This window comes from Ceratotherium simum, chromosome 29 (assembly GCF_057802395.1).
Source record: "Ceratotherium simum simum isolate JZ-2026a chromosome 29, ASM5780239v1, whole genome shotgun sequence".
Lineage (NCBI taxonomy): Eukaryota > Metazoa > Chordata > Mammalia > Perissodactyla > Rhinocerotidae > Ceratotherium > Ceratotherium simum.
This window is the reverse complement of record NC_141928.1, coordinates 34,083,029-34,100,537: the sequence shown is the minus strand read 5'-3', so window position 1 is coordinate 34,100,537 and position 17,509 is coordinate 34,083,029. Positions and strand designations below refer to the sequence as shown.

Here is a 17,509-nt window from a genome sequence, read left to right as displayed (position 1 = left end):
ATAATAGATACCTGGTAGTGTAAATCCTCTAGCTTCATTTTTACTCAACACTGTCTTGTTACTCTTGGTCCTCTACATTTCAATATAAATTTTAGAATCACCTTTTCAATTTCCACAAAAACATCTACTCTGATTTTGATTACACTGAATCTATGCTATAGTTTAACTGAAGGAGAGCTATCATTTTTGCAATATTGGAGTCTCCCAATCCATGAACATTATGTATCTCTGCATGTATTTAGGTCATCTTTAATATCTCTCAGTAATGTTTCATAGTTTTCAGTGTCTTCAGAGGTCCTCAACAATTCTCTGGTGAAATTCTCCTTTAATTTATATTCATGGTTTGTGTGTGTGTGTCCCTATTACTCTCATATATAGCCCTCAAAGATCTGCAATGAGAGTCTCCAATTTTCTCAGTTCAGGCCTATAAGATAGTCAAAAGGTTGGCAGGATTCTCTGTGCTCTGATAGAAGCCATTTGACAAATGCTTAACCTCTTGCCTGAGAGACAGCTCCAGTCTCCTCAGGTATGTTGGTATGTTGCTGAATACAAGGCTGTGCATGCACGAGGTGAAAGTCCATGAGGCCAAAGAACAAGCAGGAGCTGTGAGCAAAACAATTTCCAAAGCTCAAACAGGGCAGAGAGATGTCCGAGTTCTAAGCAGCTAGAATGGAGAGTCTTCACAGAACACCCAGGTCATCCAGATGATACTCAGAAAGAGTACATATTAATAGCAAGGATAAATTAGCACTGGGGCAGGAGTCGGCTAACTTTTTCTGCGAAGGACCAAACAGTAAATATTTTGGACTTTGCAGGCCACATACAGATTCTGTTACATATTCTTGTTTGTTTTGTTTTGTTTTGGTTTAACAACTGTTAAAAAAAAATGTAAACACTACTCTTAGCTCAAGAGTGGTACAAAAACAGGGCCAACCTGGATTTGGCCTACAGGCTGTCATTTGCTGACCCTTGACTTAGCAAACGCTACTTGCTCTAATAACCCACCCCAACAAAACTTAAAAACAAGTCTCAAAAGGATAAAGCTGATACTCAAGTAACTTGACTGAAGAACCTGACTGCCTGCCAGAACAAAGCAAAACACTCTTTAAAGGAAGACGACAAAATCTACCACCTAAAATTTCCATTGTCTAATATCCACTCAAAAATACTCGACATGGCAAGAAGCATGAAAATGTGCCACATGACCAGGAGAAAAATCAATCAACATATCTTACAGAGAAGACAGAATTGGCAGACAAGAACTCTAAAACAACTGCTATAAATATGTTCAAGTAGTTAAAGACAAGTGAATACAAGCAGAGACATAGAAGATATACAAAAAAAAGTTCCTGAGATAAAAAATACATTATCTAAAATTTAAAATTCATTGGTTGGTCTTTGTTCACAGATGACATGATCACCTATGTAAAAAATCTGAAACAACTGACAAAAAACCCACCTGGAACTACTAAGCATTTATAGCAAGGTTGCAGGATACAATGTTACTATACAAAAGTCAATCACTTTCCTATATACCAGCAATGAACAAATGAAATTTGAGATACCATTTACACTAGCACCCTCAAAAAAGAAATACATGGGTATAAATATAATAAAATATGTACAAGATCTGTATGATGAAAACTACAAAACTGATGAATGAAATCAAAGAACTAAATAAATGGAGGATATTCCATGTTTATGGATAGGAAGACAATGTTGTCAAGATGTCAGTTCTTCCCAACTTGATCTATAGATTCAATGCGAAACCAATCAAAATCCAAGCAAGTCATTTTGTGGATATCGACAAATTGATTCTAATATAGAGACGGAAAAGACTCAGAATAACTAACACAATATTGAAGAAGAACAAAGTTGGAGGAATGACACTACCTGACTTCAAGACTTACTATAAAGCTACAGTAATCAAGACAATGTGGTATTGGTGAAAGAAGAGACAAACAGATCAATGGGACAGAACAGACAGCCCAGAAATAACAACTTAGACAATGGAGCAAAGATCACCTTTTCAACAAATGGTGCTTTAACAACTGGACACTCATGTGCAAAAAAATGAAATCTAGACACAAAAATTACATCCTTTACAAAAATTAACTCAAAATGGATCACAACAGACCTAAATGTAAAACTATAAAACTATTAGAAGATAATATAGGAGGAAAAACCTAGATGACCCTGAGTATGATGACATAATGCATGAAGGAAATAATTGATAAGACAGATTTCATTAAAATTAAAAATTTCTGCTCTGCAAAAGATAATGGCAAGAGTATAAGACAAGCCACAGACTGGGAGAAAACCTTTGCAAAAGGCATATTTGATAAAGGACTGTTAAAACTAAACAATAAGAAAACAACCCAACTAAAAAAATGAGCCAAAGACCGTAAAAGACACCTTATCAAAGAAGACATATAGCAAATAAGCATATAAAAAGATGCTCCACATCATATGTTACCAGGGAAACGCAAAATAAAACAATAATGAGATACCACTACACACCTACTAGAATGGCCAAAATCTAGAACACTGACAACACCAAATGCTGGCAAGGATGTGGAGCAACAGAAACTCTCATTCACTGCTGGTGGGAATGCGAAACGGTACAGCCACTTTGAAGACAGTTTGGTTTCTTACAAAATTAAACACACTCTTACCATACGATCCAGCAATCACTCTCCCTGGTATTACCCAAAGGAGTTGAAAACTTAGTTCCACACAAAAACCTACACATGGATGTTTATGGTAGCTTTATTCATAATTGCCAAAATGTGGAAGCAACGAAGATGTCTTTCAGTAGGTGAATGGATAAATAAACTGGTACATCCAGACAATGGAATATTATTCAGTGCTAAGAAGAAATGAGCTACAAAGCCATGCATTTATATAGAGGAATCTTAAATAATTACTAAGTGAAAGAAGCTAATCTGAAAAGGCTATATACTGCACAGTTCCAAATATAAGATACACTGGAAAAAGCAAAACTATAGAGACAGTAGACTAAGATCACTGGTTGCCAGAGGTTTTATTGAGGGGCAGAGGGGGGGCGGAGGGGAGGGGTGAATAGGCAAAGCACAGAGGATTTTAGGGCAGTGAAAATACTCTGTATGATACCATAATGATGGATACATGTCATTATACATTTGTTCAAACCCCATAAAATGTACAACACCAAGAGTGAACCACAATGTAAACTATGGACTTTGGGTAATTATATCAATGTAGATTCATTAATTATAACAAATGTACCACTCTGGTGGGGGATGTTGATAATGGAGGAGGCTATGCATGTGTGGAGGGAGGGATTATATAGTACACTGCAGAAAAGATCAGTGAACTTGAAGATACAGCAAACTTTCTGAAGCAGGAAAAAAAGGTAAAAAAAAAAAAAAAAAAAACCAGTCTCACAGGCCTGTGGGACAATATGAAGTGGTTTAACACACATGTGACTGGAGTCTCAAAGAACAGGACCAAAATATTTTTTGAAGGAATAATGGCTGACATTTTTCCCAACACAATAAACTATAAACCTAATAAAACACTTAGCAAATATCAAGCTAAGAAAAACGCAGAGAAAATAATACCAAGCCATACACATAAACTGCTGAAAAAAAGTGATAAAAGGAAAATCTTAAAAACATGTAGAAAAAAAGCATGTAGAGGAAAAAAAAAAGCACATACAGAAAAACAAAAATAAGAATAACCTCACAGGGCCAGCCCCGTGGCTTAGCAGTTAAGCGCATGAGCTCTGCTGCTGGCGGCCCGCGTTCGGATCCTGGGTGCGCACGACGCACCACTTCTCCAGCCATGCTGAGGCTGCGTCCCACATACAGCAACTAGAGGGATGTGCAACTATGACATACAACTATCTACTGGGGCTTTGGGGGAAAAAAAATAAAATTATTAAAAAAAAAAAGAATAACCTCACATTATCATTACACATTACATTATGGTATGAAGTGGTACAGTACAATTTGAGGGCAGGCTATGTTAAAGAGCAAACCCTTAAAAACATAAAATAAAGAGGCAAAGCTAATATGCCAAGAGCGGGGATAAAATGGAAAGCTAAAAATACACAAACTATTAAAAAAATGAATCAATCATGGTATCTTATTACAACGGAATAGTACAAAGCTATGAAAAAGAACATCTTACATCTTGCACATTAATGTAGATGTCTTAGAGTACACTGAATGAATAAAAAGCAAATTATTGAAAAATATTAGTTTATTTTTAAAAAGCTCAATAACATGTAAAACTACACAATATACTTTGGGGTTACATGCCAATATGGTAAAACTATAAAGAAGCAAGAATATGATAAAATTTAAGATAAGTGTTACTCTAAAGGGAGAGGGGAAAGACATATAGAGGTTTCAAAACTAATGAAAAATGGCCTCTTTCGTAAACTGGATGTTTTATTATTATTCTTCAGAGCTTATCCATATTAAAAAATATTCTTTTACAACCATTCAAATTTTAAATGACAATTAACATTTACCTTAAGACCTTTCATTGGCTCTGGCACAGAAATCTCCACTTGGGAAAGGTATGTGTCCAGAGATTCCTTTTCCCTTTGTGATCTTTCCCTGTTAACTACTGTTGCCATTGGTCATACAATTCTTCCTTCAGTGCCCAGAAGGAATGATCACAGAGATAATAAGGGAAAACGGCAAGGTCTAGATCAGTGTATAGAGTATGTTATTTCCACAAAAGTAGCAAAACAAAAGAATATGTGTAGTTGTTTGTGAAGCCACAGAAGATATCTGAAAGAATACATTTAGAAACTGGGGAGGGAAAATACATGGCTGAGAGACAGGGACTGGAAAAAGACTTTTTACTATTATTCTGTTCTTCTGAATTGTACTTTGTGAATAATTTCTACTCAAAAACAAGTCTGATTTTTAAAAAAATCACTCAGCCTAGGAAGATAAAACCATAACAAAACAACTAAACAATCCTACTCTACTAATAATTTGTTCAAAGGAAATAAGAAAAATAAATTTTTACGCTTAAAGATGTCAAAAACTATGTATATTTCAAATACTTTCACGTGAAAAGGCCAACTTAAATATAGCAGAGTTTACCCAAAAGAAAACCGAAATCTTTGCTTAAGAACTTCAAAAACTTTTAAAAATAGATTTTCAGATTTTTCCTAATTTATGTCAACATTTCAAAGACAGCAGCCTTGAAGTTTAACACATGTCCTTGCCAAATATTCACTTCAGAAATATAGCTGATCACATTTTCATGACAATTGTATTTTGGCTTTACACAAATGATGTGCTTATGAAAAATTCAAATTATCAGATAAAGGTTATATGAGTTGTCCAAATTACCAAACTAAACACTGCCAAATCTATGCCTGGAAGCCAGGGCCCACTAATCCCCATACAACACTTTCTCCAATATATCATGATAGTTTAAATACATTAGAAACAGTCTGTCTTTTAAAACAGCTACTCTTACTACTGCTGGCAAACCCAAACCTCTCAGTCTAGTACTCAAGGCCTTAACCTCAGTCTACCTTTCTTAACTCTCTTCATTTACTATGGAATAAGATAAAATTTTAGATAGTAAATAATTAGGTTGGTTACCAAACCCATTATTTCTTTTCACTTTTTAAAATCCAATATTTCTGGAGAACCTACATATAAACACAGTACCAGGCACAAAGGTAATAAAGAAAAGATAAATGTCATTGGTATGACCTAAGTATTGGGATCAGAGTGTTTCTCTCAAAGCCATGAGAGAAATGTGTTGAATATCTACAAAGGGCACAGTCCCCTTAAGAGATATGAAGAACATGAAGAGTATTCAGAACAGAAGGAAAGAAGAAGTAGATAGATCAATTGAATAAAATTAATTGATATGGCAACAAAACAGAAGTTGTAATGAGTCTAGAAACTACCCTGTTGAGAACACTGACAAAGAGATAAAAAAAAACAAAAAAGAGACTTTGGCCTTGAAAATAGGAGTTATGAGGAAAGAATACAGTCAGTGTCCTAGCCAGAGGCCTTCTGAATCATTAAAAGAAAATCAGCCAGCAGAGAATATAACCTCAGAATTTGCAAGAAAGGTTCAAAGTAAAATTATTTAGGATGACACAAATGCATTCTTACTGGGCAAGTACCTTTCAATGCAAGGAAAGAAACTGAAGAAATAAGTTAATACACAGCAGAACTGGGCAGAGTAAGTTAGGCTGTGATACATTCACAAGAGCTGAGTTACCTTATCAGCATTCTCCTGAATTGTGGTACAGGGGCCAAACCTTTATAGCCAAATCAACCAGTTCTTGGATGAGGGCTGCCCCTGGGAAGGAGCTTGATGGATGAGTGCTGTTTGCCACCAACCCCCCCAGCACATGGAAACTTAATTCTCATTCCTGAGGGACAGAGCTTGAAAGGTGGTGGCGTAAGAAGACTCTGAACTCACCTCCTCCCAAGAACACAACAAATCTACAACTACTTATGGAACAATTTCCTCTGACAGAGATCTGGAAACTGGATAAAAAAAACCGCCACAACAAGGAACAACATTGACAGGCGTGGAAGAGGCAGAAATACAGCTCCGCTGAGGAAAAAAACACCCAAGCAACAGCGCTTCACGGCCAGGGTGATCTCAAAGGAAAGGAGCTTTTCCCATAAGAAAAGGAGATCTGAGCTCCACAGCGGGCATCCCAGCCCTTGGATTCAGCATAACCGAGGTGAGACTCCATAAAACCAGGCATTGCAAACCAACGGGGAATATGCCCAGGAAAGCTACATAACTTCAGAGAAAGAAAACCTGCTCTTACAGGGCCCATGCACAGATTCACCTGATTCAGAAACCAGCACAAAAACACCAGACAGAGAAGGGCATTGTCCGTTGGTAAAAAAGACTCACTTACTAAGCTCAGAGCACATCTTAGAGGGGCAGGAGGCAGCTGGGCCCACTCCCCCAGGGACTGAGACACTGGCGGAAGCCATTATTGTGACCTAGTTAAGTGGTGGTGACACAGACACTGGCAGCCACCCCACCATTGGATTCATTCCTCTAGCCTGTTAGCACAGGGGTCTCCTCTGCCCACTAGAGCGCCTGAGGCAATCTAGCAAGGATAGTCAGGGCAGGCAACCTACCCCAAGGACTGGCCCCGCCCACCAGCAAGCCAACTTGTCAGCCTCTGTAGGCGGGGGGCACATGGGACCTCCGCAGCAAGGCAAGTGGGTCTACACAGGCCAGGTGTGTGGGCCCAAGGGTGGCAGGGCATGTGGGCCCATAGCAGACTTGTGCCACTGGCCATCACAAACACCCACACAGGGGATCTGCTCCACCTTCTAATGCCTGAAGCAATTGTGCCCTGCTACCTGGGGCCAGCTCCACCCATCTGCACTCCTGAGGCAGCTGTATACCACAGGGCAGCATAGCCAGACCTGGCCAGAGGCCTGCTCTGCCCAAAAGAAAGGTACAACAGCTGCATGGCGCAGCAACTGTGTGCCTCTGAGCGTAGCAACTAGCCACACTGCAGACCTGACTCACTTAAGAGCAAAACAGCAGCAGTTGTGTGCAATCCAGACCTTGCAGCCAGCCGGGCCAGGGCTTGCCCTGCCCAATAAAGTAACTAAAGTGACCACAGCAGCAGCTGCACCTTACAACCAGCAGGTCCAGGGGCCAACCTAGCCATGTGCCTGCAGCAACAGCAACTACATCACAACAGAAAGGCACATGCAGCCCCCATGGGACAATTTCTGGAGCATTCGACATGGCTGATGAGAGGGGAGCACGCTGCTGGGCCTGATAAGGACTCTCTTACATAAGGCCACATTTCCAAGATCAGGAGATGTAGCTGATCTACCTAATACATAGATATAGGCACAGAGAAGGAGGCAAATGAGGAGACGAAGGAGTATCTTCCAAATAAAGGAACAGGAAAAATCCTCAGAAAAAGAACTAAATGATAAACAGTAAAAACTACTACTCATAAGGATGCTCAATGATCCTGGGAGAACAGATGAACACAGTGAGAACTTCAACAAAGAAGTGGAAAATATAAAAAAGAACCAATCAGAACTGAAGAATACAATAATAGAAATTAAAAATTAAAGAGGGAATCAACAGTAGAGTACAGGACACAGAACAGATCAGCAATCTGGATGAAAGAGTGGAAGATATCACTCAAGCTGGACAGAAAAAAAGAATTACAAAGAATGAGGACAGCCTAAGAACCTCTGGGACAACAGCAAGTGCACTAACATCTATGTTATACATGTCCCAGAAGGAGAAGAGAGAGAGAAAGGGGCAGAGAACTTATTTGAAGACATAATAGCTGAAAGCTTCCCTAACCTAGGAAAGGAAAGAGACATCCAGGTACAGGAAGCACAGAGAGAACCAAACAAGATGAATCCAAAGAGGCCCACACCAAGACACATTAAATTAAAATGTCAGGAAAGAATGCTAAAAGCTTCAAGAGAAAATCAACAAGTTACATATAAAGGAACCCCATAAGGCTATCAGCTGACTTCTCAGCAGAAACCTTACAGGCTGGAAGGGAGTGGCACATATATTCAAAAGTGCTGAAAGGAAAAAAACCTACAGCCAAGAATACTCTACCCAGCAAGGCTATCATTCAGAATGGAAGGGGAGATAAAGAGTTTTCCAGACAAGCAAAAACTAAAGAAGTTTTTTTTAAACTAGCCTTAAAAGAAATGTTAAACAGAGTTCTTTAAGTGGAAAAGACCACAAATAGGAATAATAATGTTATCAAAGTAAAAATATCACTGGTAAAGGCAAATGTACAGTAAAGGTAGTGGATCAACCGCCTATAAAGCTAGCTAGTATGAAGGTCAAAAAACAAAAGTACTAAAATTATCTAGTTCCATGACAAGAGGTTAAGGGATACACAAAAATAAAAGAGGTAAAATATGATATCAAAAACATAAAATGTGGTTGGGGAAGTAAAAGGGTGGGGCTTTTAGTAAGAGGTCAAATTTAAGAAACCATCAACTTAATACAGACTGCTATTTACATAGGTTATTATATATGAACCTCATGGTAATCACAAACCAAAAACCTATAATAAATACTCAAAAAAATAAAGAAAAAGGAACCCAAACATAACACTAAAGAAAGCCATCAAATCACAAGGGAAGAAAGCAAGAGAAGAGAAAGGAACCAAGGAGAACTACAAAAACATCCAGAAAAAAAACTAACAAAATGGTGAAAAGCACGTATTTATCACCAGCTACTTGAAATGTCAATGGACTAAATGCTCCAATCAAAAACACAGGGTAACTGAATGGATAAAAAAACAAGACCCATATATGCTGCATACAGGAGACACACTTCAGACCTAAAGACACTCATAAACTGCAAGTGAAGGGATGGAAAAAGCACTCTACGCAAATGGAAACAAAAAGAAAGCTGGGGTAGCAATATTTATATCAGACAAAAAAGACTTTAAAACAAAAACTGTACCAAGAGACAAAGAAGGGTGTTACATAATGATAAAGAGAACAATTCAACAAGAAAATATAACACTTGTAAATATCTATGCACTCAACATAGGAGCATCTAAATATATAAAGCAATTATTAACAGACATAAAAGCAGAAACTGACGGTAACACAATAATAGCAGGGGACTCGAACACTCCACTTACATTGATGGATACATCATCCAAACAGAAATCAACAAGAAACACTGGCCTTAAATGACACATTAGACTAGATGGACTTAGTATATATATACAGAACATTCCACCCAAAACCGCAGAATACACACTCTTTTCGAATGCACATGGAACATTCTCCAGGACAGATCACATATTGGGCCACAAAACAAGTCTCAATAAATTTAAGAAAACTGAAATAATACCAAGCATCTTTTCTGACCACAACAGTATGAAACTAGAAATCAACTACAAGAAGAAAAATGGAAAAGCCACAAATATGTGGAGATTAAACAAAATGCTACTGAACAACTACTGGGTCAAAGGAGAAATCAAAAAATACCTGGAGATAAATGAAAATATGACATACCAAAATTTATGGGATGCAGCAAAAGTGGTACTAAGAGGAAAGTTTATACCAATACAGGCCTACCTCAAAAAACAACAAAAATCTCAAACAATCCAACAATATACATAAAGGAACTAGGAAAAGAAGAACAAACAGCCCAAAATCAGCAGAAGGAAGGAAATAATAAAAATCAGAGCAGAAATAAATGAAAGAGACAAAAAAAAAACAAAACAGAAAAAAAACACACAAAGAAATCAAAAACTGGTTCTTTGAAAAGATAAACAAAATTGACAAACTTTTAGCTAGACTCACCAAGAAAAAAGAGAGAAAGTTCAAATAAAATCAGAAACAAAAAAGGAGAAATTACAACAGACATCACAGAAATACAAAGGATTATAAGAGAAACTATGAAAAGCTATATGCCAAAAAACTGGATAATCTAGAAGAAATGGATAAATTCTTAGAATCATACAACCTTCCAGAACTCAATCAAGAAGAAACAGAGAATCTGAACAGACTGATCACTAGACAGGTCAAAACAGTAATCAAAAACCTCCCAAAAAACAAAAGTCCAGGACCAGACAGCCTCCCCAGTGAATTCTACCAAACATTCAAAGAAGACTTAATACCTATCCTCAAACTCTTCCAAAAAAATTGAAGAGGAGGGGAAGGTTCCTAACTCACTCTACAAGGCCAACATTATCCTGATACCAAAATGAGACAAGGACAACACAAAAAAAGAAAATTTCAGGCCATTATCACTGATAAACGTAGATGCAAAACTCCTCAACAAAATACTAGCAAATCAAATACAACAATACATTAAAAAGATCATACACCATGATTAAGTGGGATTTATTCCAGGGATGGTTCAACATCTGCAAATCAATGTGATACTCTACATTAACAAAATGAAGAATAAAAATGACATGATCGGGGCCGGCCCCATGGCTTAGTGGTTAAGTGTGCGCACTCCGCTACTGGCGGCCTGGGTTCAGATCCCGGGTGTGCACCGACGCACCGCTTCTCCAGCCATGCTGAGGCCATGTCCCACATACAGCAACTAGAAGGATGTGCAACTGTGACATACAACTATCTACTGGGGCTTTGGGGGAAAAAAAAAAGGAGGAGGATTTGCAATAGATGTTAGCTCAGAGCCGGTCTTCCTCAGGAAAAAAAGAGGAGGATTAGCATGGATGTTAGCTCAGGGCTGATCTTCCTCACACACAAAAAAAATGATATGATCATCTCAATAGATGTAGAGAAAGCATTTGACAAGATACAGCATCCTTTTATGTTAAAAACTCTGAATAAAATGAGTATGGAAGGAAAAGTACTTCGACATAATAAAGGCCATGTATGATAAGCCCATAGCTAACATCATACTCAATGGTGAAAAACTGAAAGCTATTCCTCTAAGAAGAGGAACAAGACAAGGATGCCTACTTTTGCCACTCTTACTTAACATAGTATTGGAAGTCCTAGCCAAAGCAATCAGGCAAGAAAAAGAAATAAAAGGGATCCAAATTGAAGGCCGGCCTGGTGGGGTAGCAGTTAAGTTCACAGGCTCTGCTTCGGCAGCCTGGGGTTCGCTGGTTTGGATCCTGGGCACGGACCTATGCACCACTCATCAAGCCATGCTGAGGCGGTGTACCACATAGAGCAACGAGAAGGATGTAAAACTATGACATACAACAACTATCTACTGGGGCTCTGGGTAGGAAAAAGGAAAAAAAAAAAAGAGGAGGAAGATTGGCAACAGATATTAGCTCACAGCCAATCTTCCTCAAAAATAAAAAAGAAAAGGGATCCAAATTGAAAGGAGGAAGTAAAACTGTCACTATTTGCAAATGACATGATTTTATACATAGAAAACCATAAAGAATCCACAAAAAAACTAATTGAAATAATAAACAGAGTAAAGTTTAGGGTACAAAATCAACAAACAAATATCAGTTGTGTTTCTAGATACTAATAACAAAATAGCAAAAAGAGAAACTAAGAATAGAATCCTATTTACCATCGCAACAAAAAGAATAAAATACCTAGGAATAAATGTAATCAAAGAGGTGAAAGATCTGTACATTGAAGACTATAAAATATTGTTGAAAGAAATCAAAGACGATACAAAGAAATGGAAAGATATTCCATGCTCATAGTTTGGAAGAATAAACATAGTTAAAATGTCCACACTTCCTGAAGCAATCTACAGATTCAATGCAATCCCTATCAAAGTCCCAACAACATCTTTCACGGAAATAGAACAAAGAATCCTAAAATTTATATGGAACAACAAAACACCCCAAGCAGCCAAAGGAATCCTAAGGAAAAAAAAACAAAGCTGGAGGTATCACACTCTCTGATCTCAAAATATACTACAAAGCTACAGTAATGAAAACAGCATGGTACTGGCACAAAAACAGACACACAGATCAATGAAACAGAACTGAGACCCCAGGAATAAACCCACACATCTTTGGTCAGCTAATTTTTGACAAATGAGGCAAGAACGTACAACGGAGAAAGGAAAGTCTCTTCAATAAATGGTGCTGGGAAAACTGGACAGTCACATGCAAAAGAATGAGAGTAGACCATTATCTTTCGCCATACACAAAAAATAACTCAGACTGAATTAAAGACTTAAATGTAAGACCTGAAACCATAAAACTCTTACAAGAAAACATAGGCAGTACACTCTTCAACATCGATCTTAGCAGTATCTTTTTGAAACCATGGCTCCCCAGGCAAGGGAAACAAAAGAAAAAATAAACAAATGGGACTACATGAAATTAAAAAGCTTCTCAATGGCAAAGGAAACCATCAACAAAATGAAAAGACAACCTAACAATTGGGAGAAGATATCTGGAAACCATATATCTGATAAGGGGTTAATATACAAAATATATAAAGAACTCATACATCTCAACAACAAAAAATCAGACAACCTTAATTAAAAAATGGGCAAAGGAGGGGCCAGCCCAGTGGCGTAGCAGTTAAGTGCATGCACTCCGCTGCTGGCAGCCCGGGTTCGGGTCCCGGGCGCACACCAGCGCACTGCTTGTCAAGCAATGCTGTGACGGCATCCCATATAAAGTAGAGGAAGATAGGCGTGGATGTTAGTCCAGGGCCAGTCTTCCTCAGCAAAAAAAGAGGAGGATTGGCAGATGTTAGCTCAGGGCTGATCTTACACACACACACACACACACAATGGGCAAAGGATCTGAGCAGACATTTTTCCAAAGAAGATATACAGATGTCCAATAGGCACATGAAAAGATGTTCAACATCACTAATTATTAGGGAAATGCAAATCAAAACTACAATGAGGTGTCACCTCACGCCAATCAGAATGGCTATAATTAACAAGACAAGAAATACCAAGTGTTGGAGAGGATGTGGAGAGAAGGGAACTCTCATACCCTGCTGGTGGGAGTGCAAACTGGTACAGCCACCATAGAAAACAGGATGGAGATTCCTCACAAAATTAAGATCAGAATTACCTTATGATCCAGCTATTCCACTGCTGGGTATTTATCCAAAGAACACGAAAACATGAATGTGTAAAGATAGTTGCACCCCAATGTTCACTGCAGCATTATTCACAATAGCCAAGACTTGTAATCAATCTAAGTGTCCATTAATGGATGAATGAATAAAGAAGATGTGGTACATATATATACAGTGGAATACTACTCAACCATAAAAAAAAGATGAAATCTTGCCATGTGCGACAACATGGATGGACCTTGAAGGTATTATGCTATATGAAATAAGCCAGACAGAGAAAGCCAAATACCATATGATTTCACTCATATGAGGAAGATAAAAACTACAACAACAAACAAACACACACATATATAGAGATTAGATTGGTGGTTACTAGAGGGGAAGGGGTGAGGGCAAAAGGCATAAAAGGGCACATGTGTATGGAAATGGATGATAATTAGTCTCTGGGTGGTGACCATGATTTCTGTCTACTATAAATCGAACTATAATGATGTACACCTGAAATGTTATAAACCAATGTTACCTCAAAAAAAAATAAAAAATAAAAGAAATAAATTAATATAGAAATGTTTTAGAGAGTCAAATCCTTAGTATTAATGTGTATGATGTTTTTGCTTATTTAGTTTACATATTTGTAACATATAAGACAATTTTTCCTATTAGGGCAAAAGATCACCTTATAATTCCAATTTAGGGCAAAAGATCAGCCTTATAATTCCAATTTAAAACTTGTCAGTAATTAATTTAGACTTGTGATTTTAGACTTTCAGTATAAACAGTACCAAAGCTTCAGATATTAAGATTTATCATAATTATAAGTTTAATTTATTAGATATTTAAGATTTACTTTAACATTTATAAAGGTTTGTCAGAAAAGTGAACTACCTGACAAATAGTGAATATATTAAAAGCTATAAACAGTTTAAAATTTTAATTAAGGTGTAAAAGGAATAAAATACAAAGTCCCCTTTTAAAATAACTGCTTAAATTTACTATATTTATCTAAAAAATAAGATTTTAAATTGAACTTTAAAATTTAAGGAAGAATTTGGGTTTTAAGTTTAACTTTAATAAAGTATGTATTAATCCTTAAAATCAAAGAACTGATAAATAATCTTTTCTGTTTAAAAGGAAAAAGCCACCTTCAAGGATACCAAATCCTACTTAAGTCTTATTCATCTTTCAACACCCAAGTCAAATTCTTCCTTTTCCACAAAGCCTTTCCTCTTTTCCACAGATGAATCTACCCCATAATTATCTATCCCATGCTACATAAAAGAAATTTGTTTCTATCATTCAAATTACTAATTTATTCTATATAGTAGCATAACTTAGAATGAAAAACACTCCTCTTTAAGAAAAAAAACATCTCCAATCCAAGACCCTAAGTACTTTCAGAACATGGATCCTGTCTTATACTACTCGGTATCACTAAGAATATCTCATACAAGGCAATCCCAATATATAGTAACTATTGGTGGTTGATGAGCTGAATTTTAATAATCGTGAGTTTCTTTTTAAATGCACTATTACCTCTGTTACATCCCAATGGTGTAAAAATTGATCCAAGTCCGTAAGATAAAGAAGCACAGGGGAAAGCTGTGTCTGGATGACATGAGGAACTCCTCGAAGGCTCTGAAGCCAAGTCAACTCCTCTTTTGAAAACCCTAATTTGGGTACAAAGAAAGCCAATTTAAAAAAAATAAATCACAAAGAAGTGACATTCTTCATAATTTTTTTAAAAGAAATGACATGTACCTTCAAGTTTAATTCTTCTTTAAGCTACTTTGTTTTCTCTGAATTTCTGCATTTCACGTAGTGTTAAAAAAAATGAATTGCTAGCAATGGAGGCAGTAAAATTCATATAATTATGTACACAAAGGATGTGATGTGATCCCATCTATAATACAGCAAGAAATATGTTTTACCCCTTATATTGGGGGCACTACCATTTTTACTCAAAAAAATATGAAAGACATAATATCTTTCCAATTAATGGTAGATTTAAAAAAGCAAATGAACAAATATACTCCTTCATACATATACCAAACTCTTTATTCTCTTACATAATAGCCCTTCAAATATTTTAAAACTACTCTATCTCTCGTAAGTCTTTTTTTTTGATAATACATGTGTAGTTCTTTCCACTACACCTTATACAGCAAAATTTCTGATTCTCTTACCACCCCGATTACAAAGGACATGAATTACATACACAACTTGCCAAATTCCCTCCTAAAAGATAGCTCTCAAAATGATCAGAATACCAGCAATGTGGTCAGACTTGAGCTAACTGCTTGGATGTTCAGATCACTATATTTCCATGACCACAGCCTGAAGAGTCATGATCTAGTTTGACTAGCACAACACACTGACTCCTAATGAGCTTTCTAAAACCACTAAACCTTCTGACAGGTACTACTATTCAAACACGAAGCTCCTGCCTTCATCTCAAATGTGTACACTCAAAACTATCAAGTACACATGTAGAAGTCTACATTTATCTTTTATATAATATTTATCTTGCTATATTCAGCTCATTATGAGAACCTGTCAAGTTCTTTTTGGATTCTAACTTAACTAAGTCTCCTAATTTCAGGTCTTCAGAAAATTTCTAAGAATCTCATCTTCATCATCCAGGTATAAAACAGAAATGTTGAAATAGTACAAACATTTAAAACAATAGTAACAATACTTATACATCTAACTTTCAGCACTTTTAGACTCATTTTATTAACTGTGCTTTGAGGGCAAATGGAATGTAGAAAATGGCTAATCAAAATCTGATGTTCTTCTTATCAAGTTAAACATTTTGAATGTTTAAAATGAATATTCCGTTCATCAGTTTTTTGTTTGTTTTTTGTGAGGAAGATCAGCCCTGAGCTAACATCTGCCAATCTTCCTCTTTTTGCTGAGGAAGACTGGTCTTGGGCTAACATCCGTGCCCATCTTCCTCCACTTTATATGGGACACTGCCACAGCATGGCTTGCCAAATGGTGGGTCGGTGCACGCCCAGAATCCGAACCGGTGAACCCCGGGCCGCCACAGCGGAGCATGCGCACTTAACCGGTTGCGCCACCAGGCCGGCCCCTCATCAGTTTTTTTAAGTATGCAGTTTTTTAAAATATTTCTCTATTTGAAAAAGAGTCAAGTATGTCCAGTTCACTGCAAACAAAGATAAGAATAAAGCTGAGAAATAACAGTAAGAAAGGAATGAAAATAATAATCATGTGACATTCAAATAATCCCCAAGTTTCTGATACTTGTACCATGAGAGATTTAAAGATGAATCTTGCATCTCCCTGCCTCAAGACCCTGACAATGTAGGGTACAAATATTCCTTCAAAGATTTCCACTTATTACTCAATAAAAATCATTCCAAGGTAGACAGATTATTTATCATCTTCAAAATTGGAGCCAAGCAGACAAGACAGTAAATCTTAGGAGACTCTTCATACTAGGTTTGAAGAAAGGAAACTTTCTTCAACTTGGCAGGTGAATGTGGTTACCTGTAAGTGTTGAAAATAAGAAGCTGAAATAGTCCACATCACTCATCAACCAGTCTTTAACTGAATACTTCCATCCAGAAAATGATGATCTATAATAAACAACGGGAGAACTATTACCAGAAGTGACCAACTTGAAGACTCAAGAATAACAGCACAGAATATAACCATTTTTCTTTATTGAAAACAAGTCTGATTTAATAGCTTAAACAAAACCCATAGTATGTACTAACTTTATATATAAGGGCCCAAGTACCATAATATGGAAAATTGAACTTCTAACATATTTTTATTTATGTAAAGTTTCATTAAAAAGTTTAATTGGTCCACATATATGGTATGACTTAGAAAATTTCCATGCCATTTGAAAATCAGTCTCCAAGGAGCCAGGATGAAGTTTTGCTTTTCAGTAGTAGGTTCAGCTGCTATGTATTTACTACTTGATTTTTATAAAGTCTTACCTTGCTTACTTAAATGAGTTA

At 36.9% G+C, this 17,509-nt stretch overlaps 1 protein-coding gene across 5 annotated transcripts in view; it reads right to left on the bottom strand.

Annotated features, from left to right (window-relative positions):
• TEX10 (testis expressed 10) overlaps window positions 1-17,509 on the bottom strand; it is a 59,629-nt gene that overhangs the window by 12,107 nt on the left and 30,013 nt on the right. For all 5 annotated transcript variants that reach the window (XM_014782026.2, XM_014782025.2, XM_087419405.1 and 2 more), the window contains 2 exons: window positions 17,031-17,119; window positions 15,054-15,187 (listed from right to left, as the gene is read on the bottom strand). In XM_014782026.2, the coding sequence (XP_014637512.1) occupies window positions 15,054-15,187; window positions 17,031-17,119 (223 nt within the window). The remainder of the gene's footprint in view (window positions 1-15,053; window positions 15,188-17,030; window positions 17,120-17,509) is intronic.